Source organism: Aotus nancymaae, unplaced genomic scaffold (genome assembly GCF_030222135.1).
Source record: "Aotus nancymaae isolate 86718 unplaced genomic scaffold, 86718_ANA_hifiasm-v0.15.2.pri h1tg000053l, whole genome shotgun sequence".
Lineage (NCBI taxonomy): Eukaryota > Metazoa > Chordata > Mammalia > Primates > Aotidae > Aotus > Aotus nancymaae.
The window spans coordinates 27,494,829-27,508,680 of NW_026988467.1; the positions used below are offsets into that span (position 1 = coordinate 27,494,829).

At 38.2% G+C, this 13,852-nt stretch overlaps 1 protein-coding gene across 17 annotated transcripts in view; it reads right to left on the minus strand.

Annotated features, from left to right (window-relative positions):
• PUM1 (pumilio RNA binding family member 1) overlaps nucleotides 1–13,852 on the minus strand; it is a 138,849-nt gene that overhangs the window by 22,535 nt on the left and 102,462 nt on the right. For 13 of the 17 annotated variants that reach the window (XM_012439865.2, XM_012439858.2, XM_064363596.1 and 10 more), the window contains 4 exons: nucleotides 12,925–13,221; nucleotides 11,619–11,855; nucleotides 1,681–1,948; nucleotides 406–535 (listed from right to left, as the gene is read on the minus strand). In XM_012439865.2, the coding sequence (XP_012295288.2) occupies nucleotides 406–535; nucleotides 1,681–1,948; nucleotides 11,619–11,855; nucleotides 12,925–13,221 (932 nt within the window). The remainder of the gene's footprint in view (nucleotides 1–405; nucleotides 536–1,680; nucleotides 1,949–11,618; nucleotides 11,856–12,924; nucleotides 13,222–13,852) is intronic. The other 4 variants (XM_021668451.2, XM_021668452.2, XM_012439860.2 and 1 more) reach the window with 2 other exon arrangements.

Consider the following 13,852-nt stretch of genomic DNA (forward strand, 5'->3'; position numbering starts at 1 on the left):
GGTGTCCAAAGACAATTCTCTAAGAACCTTAGAAAAATTTGTTTTTGGCAATATGTTATTGTGATCCTGCTAAAACTACTTTACAGGGATTATTTCCTCCATGAGGGCCATGCTTTGTGAAACTACTGTAACAATCTGAAATAACGTGCTAGGTCCTAAATGAAGACAGAGTTTTCAAAACACATTTCCAAAACAGATTGGCATTATCTGTTTGGGTATTTAAACCACAGAGAATAGCTAGATTGCTGCTAATGAACTGGAAAAACACTAAAAAGCTCTTTAAAAGGACCACATACCCTTCATTCTGAGAACTGGAATGGGACTGCTATTCTTAAAAAGGCTACTGAAAATCAAAATGCTCTGCAGATTATCTTAAGTCAAAGGATACAAAGAACAAAGCCTTACTTCAAAGAACTTTTGAATGACGTAATTTCCAAACACATCCACCATGAGTTGGTAAGCAGCCTGGAGGATTTCATTGAAGACAAGCTGGCGCTCAGCTGGTGTGGCACGCTCCAATTTCAGCTGAATGAATCTGAAGTATAAGGTAAAAAGGGTAATCACAGCACTGAAAAAAGACCTGGAGGTATGGCAGGGTACCTTGGTTTACATACTGCATCAGTTCTGAAACATGTGTGAGTGAGCATGTGCGCACACACATGCACACAATCAACTGAACTTTATTTAGATGAATCGCTTGAACTTCCTTGAAGAATTTTTAAATAGAGAAGAAGGCCCTAACTTAACTGAGTTTTGAAACTCATATTTAAATGTTGGTACATTTCATTCCAATAGGGTATATGTACTAAATCTTATTTATGTGCAAGGTGGGAGGGAAGATGAAAAGGGGGGTGCAGAAAGAGAGGCAGGGTGGAGGGAGGCAAAACACAACAAGTACCCTACTTAACTTTCTCCTTTAGAAACCAGCCTCACATCAATAAACTCAAAGCTTTACAGTCCTTACTATATTCTTTAAAACTTATTTTCGTATGAAACAGTATTGATTATCTTCTGAAACAGTAACAGTTTGCCTTTTTCTATTCTAGGTGATTAGTATCAGGAAAATCATGTTGCCTCTGAATGTAGCCTATAGAATCCAAATATGAGAGATTTCGGCCCAGTAGCAAGCTGGCAGAACGTAAGGAGGAGGTTAAATTCTGTAGAAACTGTTTCACTGGACACAGTCAGAGAAAGAAACAGAAACAGAAATGGGAAAGAAGAATGGGTGTTGTCACGATAATTATGCTCTTTCCCCAGGACCAGGTTCACTTTCTGTGAAGCCCACTGCAGCAGCCCAACAGGAAGGGGTAACCCAAACCAAATTCTGTCTTCTGTAATAATTTCTTCACTCATCTCTACACAGACTGTCACTTCTACAGAGTGGAACAACAAAGAAAGGTGATAGAGCTGTCTTTCTCCTAAGCACCCTAGATCAAACTTGTATTTGAACAGCATCTCTTTGAGAGCAAAATATTCTTCATAATGCTTAAAGCAGCCAAAGTGTATGTATGTCTTTGTGTTCATGTTTCTTAAATCCCTATGAAACAATTGATGCACACTAAGAGGCACACTTTTTAAAAATTACTATATGGCAATTTATTTTAGTAGATAGCTATCTGAGGCAAAACAGTTAAGGCATTAAGACTTCAGGTACCTTAAGTGCCAAAGCCAAGTACTCACCTGGACCCATGCTGGTCTTGGGAAAATTCCATTATATGCCCAGCAATCTCCCGCAGTTGTAAATTGGGGTACCGGTTGTTTCGAAAATCTTCCAAAAGCCTGCTCCTGCCAGAAGGCATGACATCAGACATTCCATATCGCAAACGAGAGGAAGAGAAAAGAGTACTGCTCGGGCTGAAGAGGCTGGAGGCGCTGCTTGCACTGCGGTACTTGGCTTCAGCGCCTGGAGCAGCAGAGATGTATCTTCCACTGCCGTTTGTGAGTCCTCCTGTTGGTTACAGAACAGGAGAACTTAAGACCATTCTTAAGAAACTTCATTCAAGAGAGGAAAAAGCATTCCCACACATGAAAGCCTGCATCATCTCTGATTTCTTCAATGCTGTTGGCTGTTGTTTTTGTGTTAAGTCAATTCTATCAGTGTCATGACTTTCGTAGGTCAACTTAACAACCTGGAAGGAAACTTTTGCACAAAGATTGAGAGGGGAATGCTTTTACCGTTGACAGTAGACTGCTGGTAAGACTGGAGCAAGAGTTAGCATGGCCCTTAGTAAATAAAATGAGGAGAAAAGGTGCCTACCAGGTGAACCTAGCACCTGAGCACCAGCAATAAAAACTCAGACTTGATGGTTTTCCATCATGAGATCTGTAGCGATTCCTTTCATTCTTGAATAACCCCCATTTCCATCAGAAAAACACTCTAAAAAATCAGGCATCCAGATTAGTCTGTTTTAAACAGGGGACCCCATGAAAAAGCTTACTTTGAAGGAATGATTTTTGCCACTAAATAGTAGTGCAAAAATCACTAAGATATTCCAGGCTACGGATGAGACATAATGAGTAGAAAACAGAAGATACCTTAAAAATGAACTTTCGAGTTCATCATTACAAATGAACAGCTCTTAACAATTTCTGTTGTGACATAGCCTGAAATGACTGTAGTTTCAACAACCTTCATGCCACTGATACTGTTGTTTTGACAGGTGACAAGAGAATAATAACTGTGAATCCCTAGACAGATAAAATAGACATATGACCAAAAGGCATATCACAACATATAGCAGGCCAGGTGCAGTGGCTGATGTCTGTGACTCCAACACTTTGGGAAGTTGAGGAAGGAGGATAGCTTGAGCCTAAGAGTTTGAAACCAGCCTGGACAACAGAGAGAGACCCCATCTCTAAAAAAATAAAAATAAAAAATTAGCTGGGTGCGGTGATGCACACCCGTAGTCCTAACTACTTGGGATATTGAGATGGGGGATCACCTGAACCCAGGAGGTCGAGGCTGCAGTAAGCCATGATCGTGCCATTCGACTCCAGCCTGGGCAACAGAGCAAGACCTTGTCACCACCTGCCTCCCGCCCACCCCCCGCAAAAAAGGTATAGCAGCATAATAAATTATGACTATTTTAGGCCAAGCACAATGGCTCACGCCTATAATCCCAGCACTTTGGGAGGCCGAGGTGGGTTCATTACCTGAGGTTGGGAGTTTGAGACCAGCCTGACCAACGTGGAGAAACCCCATCTCCACTAAAAATACAAACTTAGCAAGGCATCATGGCACATGCCTGTAATCCCAGCTACTCGGGAGACTGAGGCAGGAGAATCACTTGAACCCAGGAGGTGGAGGTTGCGGTAAGCCGAGATAGCGCCATTGCACTCCAGCCTGGGCAACAAGGGTGAAACTCTGTCTCAAAAATAAATAAATTATGAGTATTTTAAAATAACAGTCTTTTTCTTTTTAATTTTGATTGCACTAGAAAAAAGATGTCAAGCCTTTTTGGGTTTTTTTTTCCCCTCTCCTTTAAACAAAAAGGCCAAAGTAGGTAAGAAGCATCACATAAACCACAAAAAGTTTAGATGAATAATAATTAAAAATCCATGAGATTTCACAGAATTCCAGGGCCCAGCTTTGAAAGTCTGGGTCTCAATCAAAGTAATGAAACCAAAAGAAAATGGCTCAATGTTAAAATGTGTAAAATATTCACTGAGTATTTGTCCTAAGCCCAGTTCTATGCTAGAAGTTTTTCATATGCACTTTCTATGGAATTCTCACTGGCATTTTGGAGAAGGAGTTTGTAACTCCCATTGATAAGACAGAAAATTAAGCTCAGAGAGATGAAATGTTCACCCAAAGATATAAAACCCAAAATTGTCACGGCCAGAATTCAGAACAGGGCTCTTGACTCCAGGGTCAAGGCCCTTTCAGGGGTGAAATTCATTTTCAGACTCAGTTTCATCAAGTTTTCTTGTTCTACAGAACATTCTTGTCAAATTCCACAGTATTTCTGAATTCAAATGAAAAGTGATTTTTTTTTTTTAAGGAAAGGAAGAAGATTAATATGAAAGGAAAACAGCAGTCATAATTCTGTCTTATCCATCTGAGACTGGGAAGAAATGGGCAGAGGTAGTAACAGGGTAGGTTGGCAGGCATGGGCAAAGTGTGGCAATAGCAACAAACGTGCCAAAGAAGAAGGAATGGGGCAAACACACAATGTTTTGAAAATAATTTAAAGGAATTTTAAGAACCTGGTCACTGACCAAAATGGAAGGTAAGTTATAAAGAAGCCAGGTCCTTGGTGACGATGTTTAATGATGAGACAAACCAACCCTGAACACTGCCCTACCACTATACTTCCAGTTATATAAGCCAATAAATATACTTATTGTTTAAGCCACTCTTAGTTGGATGTTCTGTTATTATGGGCAAAAACATAATGACTAATCCACACAAAGGACTAGACTGAGTAACTGCCTACAAAAATGTTTAATACATTATCATGAAGTTTTGATTTTTACCTCTTATCTCCTTAGATGTCAGACAAGTATAACTACAAAGACATTCATGCACACAAACATACACACAGCTTTTAGTACTAAGAAATATAGAAACCTCTGAAAAGAAATTTCCCCAGGTACTAAATTATACATGGCAAACTGACAGTTCACGGACATATTTTGTATGAGCCAAGTAGTACTTCTTTCAACATTAAGCCTGTGCTTAAATTTTTGCTCTAAATTGTAGTTCTCTGGTTTTTGGAAAAAAAATGTGTGACAAATAGTAAATATTTGACCATCAGCAAGTATTTGTTGATTGAATCTCATTTAGTTGGCGAACGTGCACAAATGTGCTTTCCACTTCGCAATAGTCTCAATACCAACATGTGGTTACACCCAAACCACTACAGCTCCGGGAGTTTGGGTGCAACACTCCGGAAGTGTTTAAACTTGCAACCGTTTTAAAAGAAACATTTCTCATAAGGCTTCAAAGAGACAGTGGTGGATTTCATAGGGGTGTGTCCTATGACAACTTTCCACAGACAGTAAGGGCTTAAATGTTAATAAATGCTTCAGTTATTTTGCGTAATTGTATAAAAGTGATTTCTGCCAGTGGTCATCTAGTATGTTATGCCCTTGCTACATGAAATCTTCTCATTTATTTGCTTTTTGTACTCACAGATCTAATAGATGCCTAATGGGCAAAGCCCTGCCTTCCCTCTTTTAAAGAAAAATTCCTATGGTCCCCAATATCTAGTTCCGTGTTTAACCAGAGGCAACAGCGTTCATCAAAATGTTTTAAAAATAAGTTCTCTCCAATTCATTCTCCAACACCACACCAAGGTTGCCCATAGACTTAAATAAGCCTAAAGACTGATTATCTCTAATGCATGATTAATAAGGAGTCCAAAATATGTTAATTGTCACAGGTTGGTTTTACAGTTGATAGTATCCTTCAGAGAACCAAGTGAGAACCACAAAATAATCATTTCAATTCAGAATAGGGAAATACCTAAACGCATACATGACTACAGGTTACTGACCAGTAACTTAGAAACTTTTCAGTTCAGGCAAGGAGAGAGAAAGGTATTTTGTGTTTGAGCTGTGCTTTTCCTAAAAAGCACATGCAACCCTGAAGATAAAGAATAGAAAGAATACATTTTAAGAATACAAGAATTCTATCATGATAATAAAACTAAATGCTTTTTAGTTTAGAACTAAATTTCAGTTATAAATGCTTTCATTCTTTTGCCCTGGACAGATTATGAACTCTTGAGCTCATTTTTACTATTACATATTTCATTTCTGAAGTAATGAACAACCACAACATTTTTCTTCCAGGGCAAATGAAAAGCCTGCGTGTTGTCAACCATGCATTTAACAAAAAACTGTACCTGCTACCTCTTGATGTTTAAGAGTTTTTAAATAACACAGCCTGGGGATTGTGCAGAAAACTATAAGCATGGAGAAGTATTCTAAGAAATGAGGGGTGAGAAAGCAGGGAGTAGGATGAAGAGATCTATGGGTAGACAGGGCACAAAACTATTACAATCAGTCTTTGGGGGCACTCATATCCACCTCCCTTACTTTTTTTCTCTTTGAGATGGGAAGTAGAATTTACTAGAGATGGATGTTTCAGTTATAGGTGAGAGTTTAAGGTTTTCTATGTAACCTACATATAAGCTCTGTTAAGAAAATTCATATTAACTATGATTAACAATTATGAAAATAATACTGTTAAACTGAGTAACAGTAACACATAATTAAGTCAAACAAAATAAATATCTGAAACATCTGCCTTATTCAGGGTCACAAGGTATTTTATATGTAAACATTCATTCACGGGTATATACGCATGTATGGGGAAGATGGGAGAGGAAGATCGAGAAAGATTTCACTTATTGAAATAGCACATTTTATGCTAACAATACATTTTATGCTAACAAACTTGTCAGCTTGGATGTCCATTATCAAAACTGACTCAAGAAGAAATAAAAAATCTGAACCTGTAAGACCTGTAAGATATAAAGAAATGGAATAAGTAAAAATCTTATTACAAATAAATGCCCAGGTTAAGACTGGCTTCCCTGGCCAAGTTTATAAAATGTTTAAAGAAATAATGCTAATACTCCACAAACTCTTCCAGAAAGCAGAAGGGGATGGTACACTTCAAAGCTCATGCTATGAGGTCAGTATCACCCTGATACTAAGCCATAAAAAATACCTCACAAGAAAGAAAAACACACATCCTTCATTAAAACAGATTCAAAACTCCTCAACAAAAATACAAACACACCAAATTCAACATGACCAAAGTAAGATGTATAACTGGAATGCAGGGTTTGATTAATATCTGAATATCAATTAATGTAACATACCACATTCACAGAATACAGGATGAAAGCCACATGATCATCAGTTAATGCAGAGAAAACACTTAACAAGAACTAAAACCCATTCGCAACAAAAACTCTCAACAAACTTAGGCTAGAAAGAAACTTTCTCAATCTAATAAGGGACATCTACTAAAAACCAACTGTGATTATACTTAATGGTAAAAGACAAATGCTTTACCCCCGCAAGATCAGGAACAAAGGAAGGGTGTGTGCTCTTATTTCGTCCATTTAACAGAGTCCAGGTCGAGTATCCTTTATCCAAAATACTTGGGGCCAGAAGTGTTTCAGATTTCAAAGTCTTTGAGACTTTGGAGTATTTGTATTATATTTACCAGCTGAGCATCCTAATCTGAAAATCCAAAATCCTAAATGCTCCAAAGTGCATTTCCTTTGAGTTCTGTTGACGCTCAAAAAAGTTTTGGGTTTTGCAGCATTTCAGATTTTGGATTTGGGATTCTCAACCTGTACTGGAGGTTCTACACAGTGCAATCAGACAAGAAAAAGAAATAAAAGTTATCTGGATTGGAAAATGGCTTTGATTCTCAGATGAGATGATCTTATATGTAGAAAATCTTACAGAATCCACCCAAAAACCATTAGAACTACTAATAAACTACGGCAAGGCCACAGGATATAAGATCAATATACAAAAATCAATTGTATTTCTGTGAGCAAGCAACAGTCAATCAAAAGATAAACCAGAACAAAATTCTATCTGTAATAGCATCAAAAATATACGCAATTAGAAATAAATTTAACAGAAGTAGTACAAGACCTGCACACCAAAAATTACAAAGGAAAATGGTGATAGAACAACTAGAAATGCATGTACAAAAAGATGAAGCCTGACCTGACATTAAAATTTAAGTGGATCACAGACTTATATTTAAGAGATAAAACAATAAAATGTTTAGAGAAAAACATATGAGCAAATCTTCCAAGAGTTTGAGTTAGGCAAAGATTTCTTCGATACTATTCCAAAACCAAGATAAACTGGACCTCATCAGAATAAAAAACTACTGTACTTTAAAAGATACCATTTTAAAAATGGAAAAAAAGGGACCAGCCTGGACAACATGGTGAAACCCTGTCTCTACTAAAAATACAAAAATTAGCTGGGCATAGTGGCAGGTGCCTGTAATCCCAGCTACTCTGGAGGCTGAGGCAGGAGAATTGCTTGAACCAGGAGACAGAGGTTGCAGTGAGCCATGATCACACCATTGCACTCCAGCCTGGGCCACAGACTGAAACTCTGTCTCAAAAATATAAAATAAAATAAAAAACAAAATTGAAAAAAGGGGGAAAGGAACAGTAGCTCACACCTGTAATCCTAGTGCTTTGAGAGGCCAAGGCAAGAGGATCACTGGAGGCCAGGAGTTCAAGACCAGCCTGAGCAACATAGCAAGACTTAAGTTTCTACAAAAAAAAAAAAAAAAAACAACTTATTTTAATTAGCTGGGTGTGGTGGAGTGTGCCTACAGTACCAGCTACTTGGGAAGCTGAGGTAGAAATATCCTTTGAGCCCAAGAGTTTGAGATTACAATGAGCTATGATAGTACCATTGCACTCCAGTCTGGGCAATAGAGCAAGACCCTGTCTCAAACATTAAAAAGGAGGGAGGAGGTGGGGTAGGGGGAGGGAACAGAACTCGAAAAGGTTTGTTTTTAGTCTGAAATTTAAACAATCAGTAATTAAAAACTATGCCACTCAACAAGTGATTTTTAAATAAATAATAGGAAAAATTACTAAACAGATCACTGATTTTGTTAGAAGATACTAACACATACCTGCCTACTCGGACAAAGTGTAAAAATGACAAGATGAGGAAAAGATCCACAAGAGATACAGGCTGGTATATGCATTCAAATGCTAGCTATGTGGTTGGAATCATTAGCAACATCCATTAAACCAGGCTGAGTTTAAAGGGGTGAAGAGTTATTTTGAGTATTCAACACAATGAATATAAAATGCTTAGTATGGCTGCTCATCACTGCTGATGGCTGGTGGCAGCAGTGAAGTTGTATTAATAACAGAAGCTATATTAGGTGTAGGCCAGTACATATTTGGTAAAGAAATGTTAAGTCTCTTAAACCAAAATGTCTTTAAGGCCTCTGTATGGAGATCGTTAGAAACCAAGTAGCACACCTATATTTTCTCAAGGAAACAGACTGAGCTGAGGCAAAGCTGACTAACTGAAACAAACGTTCATCAGGAATGGCAAGTACGATACATGCATTATACATGACAGAAGTCCAATGCAAACATATACAAAGAAACTGCTTAAACAAGGTGAATGTTTCCAAAGTGAAATTATGTTAAACAGACTAGGCAGGCAACAGAAGTCATTAAAACAAGAAATAACTCACACTAATAGTTATTTCCTTCTTCACAGGGAAAACATGAATTAAGAGGTAGTATTACATTAAATTGCTGATACTTTAGAAAGAAGAAAGGTATCATGCATGAAAGTAATATTTCTGGCTCTATTTCCACATACCAAGGAACCACAGTTTTTAAATTTTATTTTATTTTGAGACAGGGTCTTACTCTGTTGCCCAGGCTGGAGTGCAGTAGCATGATCTCAGCTCACTGCAGCCTGTCTCCCGGGTTCAAGTGATTCTCCCACCTCAGCCTCCCAAGTAGCTGGGACTACAGGCACGCGCCACCATGCTTGGCTAACTTTTGTGTTTTTTGATTGAGATAGGGTTTCACTATGTTGGCCAGGCTGGTCTTGGAACTCCTGACCTCAAGTGATCTGCCCACCTCGGCCTCCCAAAATGCTGGGATTACAGATGTGAGCCACCGTGCTCGGCCCACCTATTTTTATAAATAAAGTTTTATTAGAAGATAGCTATATATCCACTCATTTATATTTTGTCTATAGTTGCTTTCACACTTCAACAGCAGAGTTGAATATTCACTACAGATACCATCTGGCCCACAAAACCTAAAACATTTACTATCTGGCTCTTTATGAAAAAAAATGCAGCCAGTTCAGTTTATTTAGTACGCAGTATGGGATGACATAGTTCACATGTTTTTAAACCAAGAAATTAAAAGATATATATTCCTGGATTTGATAATGGACTGGTTCAAGATATCCTGAGTATATCATGTGACAGGATATACAATGAAACTGCAAGCTTTGGAGTCAAAAAGGCTTGATTTTAAATCTGTTCAAATCTGAGATAACCTAGGCTAAGCAAGATATTTAAGTCCTGAGACATGGGATAATACCTATACCTTCTAGTGTTGTATGTACAGGACCCAAAACCATTAACACCAGCAGGTAACTGCCAGGTCAGTGAACATTAGTTCCTTCCTTCTAGCCACATATCAAACTGGGAGTTTGACATTCCTCTCCAGATTTTACATTAACCCCTAGTCTTTGAAGCCAGGCATTCTGTCACTAGGAAACACAGTTGTGCAATGTACCCCATTCTCTTGTCAACCTATCATGGGCCTACTAATCAAGAATGTCACAGTAACTTTTCTAAAGTGATGTTCGTATATATTCTAAGAAAATGAGTTTTACAACTAAAGTTCTTATTATATAAAACTTCAGGATACACACACAAATACCAATATGTATATATAAATATAGTTTTGACTTGAAACTCACCTCTTTCAAACTCAAAGCTATCATTCTTAGTTCTAGAATAATAAGTCTATTACGCTACCCACTTAAGACGTCTCTTAAATCCTATAAATCACTAGTCTGTCTATCCAAATGAAAGCACCTGTTTGTTTTCAGTCTGTTCTCACTTCTGAGTCCATGAAGCCACTTTTAATCTTGCTGGTTAAAAAGAGAATCTTCTTGGTAGAGTGGCCATGCATGCTGATTTGCCCAGGACAGTCCTGATTTAGGCTATCATCACCAAGTAATTATTCATAGCACCCCATCCACTCACAAAAGTGTCCTGGTTTGCATGATACATTATGTGGTGACTCTACATCTAGGACTCAACTTTCCCCATGTAGCAAATAAATCAGTACTTCAAGCTTACTAAATAACTGCAGAGAGGAGTATGCACCATGTTTGAGATAAGAAAACATCTCCCATGTCCTGAAAGATTTAGAGATTTGCCACAAAAAAAAAAAGGTAATATAATTTTTTTCATTCTTACAGCCTGCTGCTTAGGATCCTCTTTTTCCCTCCCCATTTTCTAGAATCTAGATGGTAATATTTTTAAATCCCATGCATAAAACAACTTAAATATTTAACAGGGAAATATGTATCTCCTCATTAACATACTATATAGTTTGAGAGTTTATATTTACAAATATTTTAATATATGGCAAAATTTTAAAAATAAAATGCTTTATGTGAAAAAGCAAGATATTATAAGTACATACAGCAGAGGAAAAAATTTGAAAAGAAGTAAGGCAAAATATTAATTGTGGTGGTATTTCAGGTGGTGATACTAGGTGATTAAATTCTGTCTCTGTGTTTCCTAGCTTCACTGAGATGAATCTATGTTTATACTGTTTACACTGAAATACTCTCACAGGTAGCCAAAGAATAAAATGTTCACACTAAAGCTAACTGAATATACAGGGAAATGTACCCAAACTATAATAAAGCCAAAACTGCTATATTATCTATAGGTACAGCCTGAATAACATGAGGTATTTACGGAAGGCACAGAACACCCAGGACACTTCTAGTATAAAGGGACTGTCCTTTGCTTATGCAAAGTTCCTGTAATGTCATCGGTGGCAAGAGAGTTCTAGAGTTCAAGGTGGTGTTAGAGTAATGGTTCTTACCCAGGTTTAAGCTTGAAGAGGATCCATGTGAAGAGAGGGAAGGAGGTGGTGTCTGTGAATGTCCTGGTCCCTGACTAGGGAGAGGCATGCCCACGGGTCCAGGAGAGGAGGAAAAGCTAAGGCCGTTATAAAAACTGTGTCCAATGGGGGTCAAGCTGCTCGATGTCCTCTTATAAAGGTCACTGCTGCCAGTCAGGGAGTCACGGCGGGAGCCACTGCCAGTGTTGGAGTTTGCAACTAAAATGGAATTAAAACAATGCAGATAAGAACAGGCCTGTTCTTCGAAGAACAAGCCCAGTGACCTGTTCCTAACACTTTGATCCAGACTCCTTACCACCGCAAATTTGTCAGCAGAGACAGTCTAACTGTTAATGTAGCAGTTCTGGGGCAGATAAAGTAATAAAGAGGACATGGCTCAGGTTAACATGACCATCACACGTATGCCAAATTTACCTTCCTATGGTGTCATATATTATAGGATAAGGGAGGTTTAAAAAGCTCTGACGGCCACATGAGCTATGGAAAAGGTGAAAGGAAATGGACTAGAAGAATGCCTTTCATCAACTGAAAAGGTTCAAGTAGAAAAATGGGATACAGAAAAAAGATCTGTCAATGGGGTACTGCCCCACTACACAAGACTTATATATGAAAGCCTGTTTTCTCAGCGGGTTCAATCGAGAGTTAATGCTGCCCTCAATTCCAATTAAGATATTCTCTTTCATACATGACCTTCTAGTTAGGGATCATTTTTTTTTGTTTTTTGTTTTCTACAATCTCTGCAATATCCCATTATTCACCATACTACACTCCTGCTTTATTCATCAAAACATTAAAACCAGCTTGGTCTAATATCCTTCCTCATAATTCTCTACATGTCTACCTTAAATTCTACTCAAAAGACAGAAGAAAAGTTGTAACTCTTTAGGTCTGCAGGTCAAGCACTCGGCTCAATCTCAATTGTGGAGTATTCAGCTCTGCTATCTTTAGTAAGTCCTCCTCCCTCAGTTTTTGATATCCATTTCTATAGTTCTCTCCATATTTTTCCCAATTACAGCAAAATCTTCCCTAGATTTCAAATCCCTGAAAGAAACTGATTAAGTAAGTAGCCACATGAGCATGGATTGAAATAGGTCCCATCTGGATAACTTGATTTCAATAGTCTATCATCTCACAGATTATGTGGGATGGCTGGATTCCCACAGGGCTTGGTCCAGATCTGCCTGTGGTTCCATGCACTGCCAGTATTCCAGAAGAATTGTAAAAATAATTAAAATTCAATCTTAAGAGCTATCAGTCTAATTTCTACCTGCTGTTCCAAACCCTCCAAGGGCAGATCCCAGGGTGGCGCCGAGAGAACTGCTACTTCCGAATCCCAAGGATGTGTTGGCAGGCTGGGCAGAGCCCTGGGAGAAGAGGGAGCTGCTCTGTGAATTGCTATTCAGAGAGTTGTTGCCGTAGAAAGAACTGGATGCCAGGTTGTTACTGGGCTGCTGCTGGGGCTGGGGCTGAGGTTGCTGTGTTCCTAAGGGGCGAAATGGTCCATTTGTTGTTCCAGCAAGACCACCAGCTGCTCCATTTGCTGAAGCTGCGGCTGCTGCAACAGCTATGAAGAAGAAAGCAAACCGTTTGGCTATGAAAGGGACTGGCCACATTTCCAAACTACATTTTTATCTTTTTTCAAAAAACCTTTTAATGCTCACTAGCTTTTCAAAACAGACACAAACTATACAAATCTGTCTTTGATCCCTTCATATGAAGCTTCTATTTTCTGTTTCTACTTTCAATTTGAAGTCAAAATACCACTAGAACAAGTTCACAATGCTGGTAGCTTTAAAAAGTCTATAGATTAAAGGGGGTATAAACATCAAATGTACCCATTAAATACAACTACTTCCTAAAATCTTAAATTCCATAAATACCTAAGTTGAGGGTTTCTTCTAGAACCACATAATGCATATATACACATCCTTCAAAATCCTATTTTAGCACACTGCTGTGTTCTAAATGTTGCTGTTATTGTTCTTAATTTAAATATATATATATACGTATATATGTATGTGTGTGTGTATATATATGCATTGTATGTATGTATGTGTGTATATATATGTATGGGCTTAAAGTAAAAAACTATTACTCCTAGCCGGGCATGGTGGCTCACACCTGTAATCTCAACACTTTTGGAGGCCGAGGCGGGCAGATCACAAGGTCACGAGTTCAAGACCAGCCTGACCAAC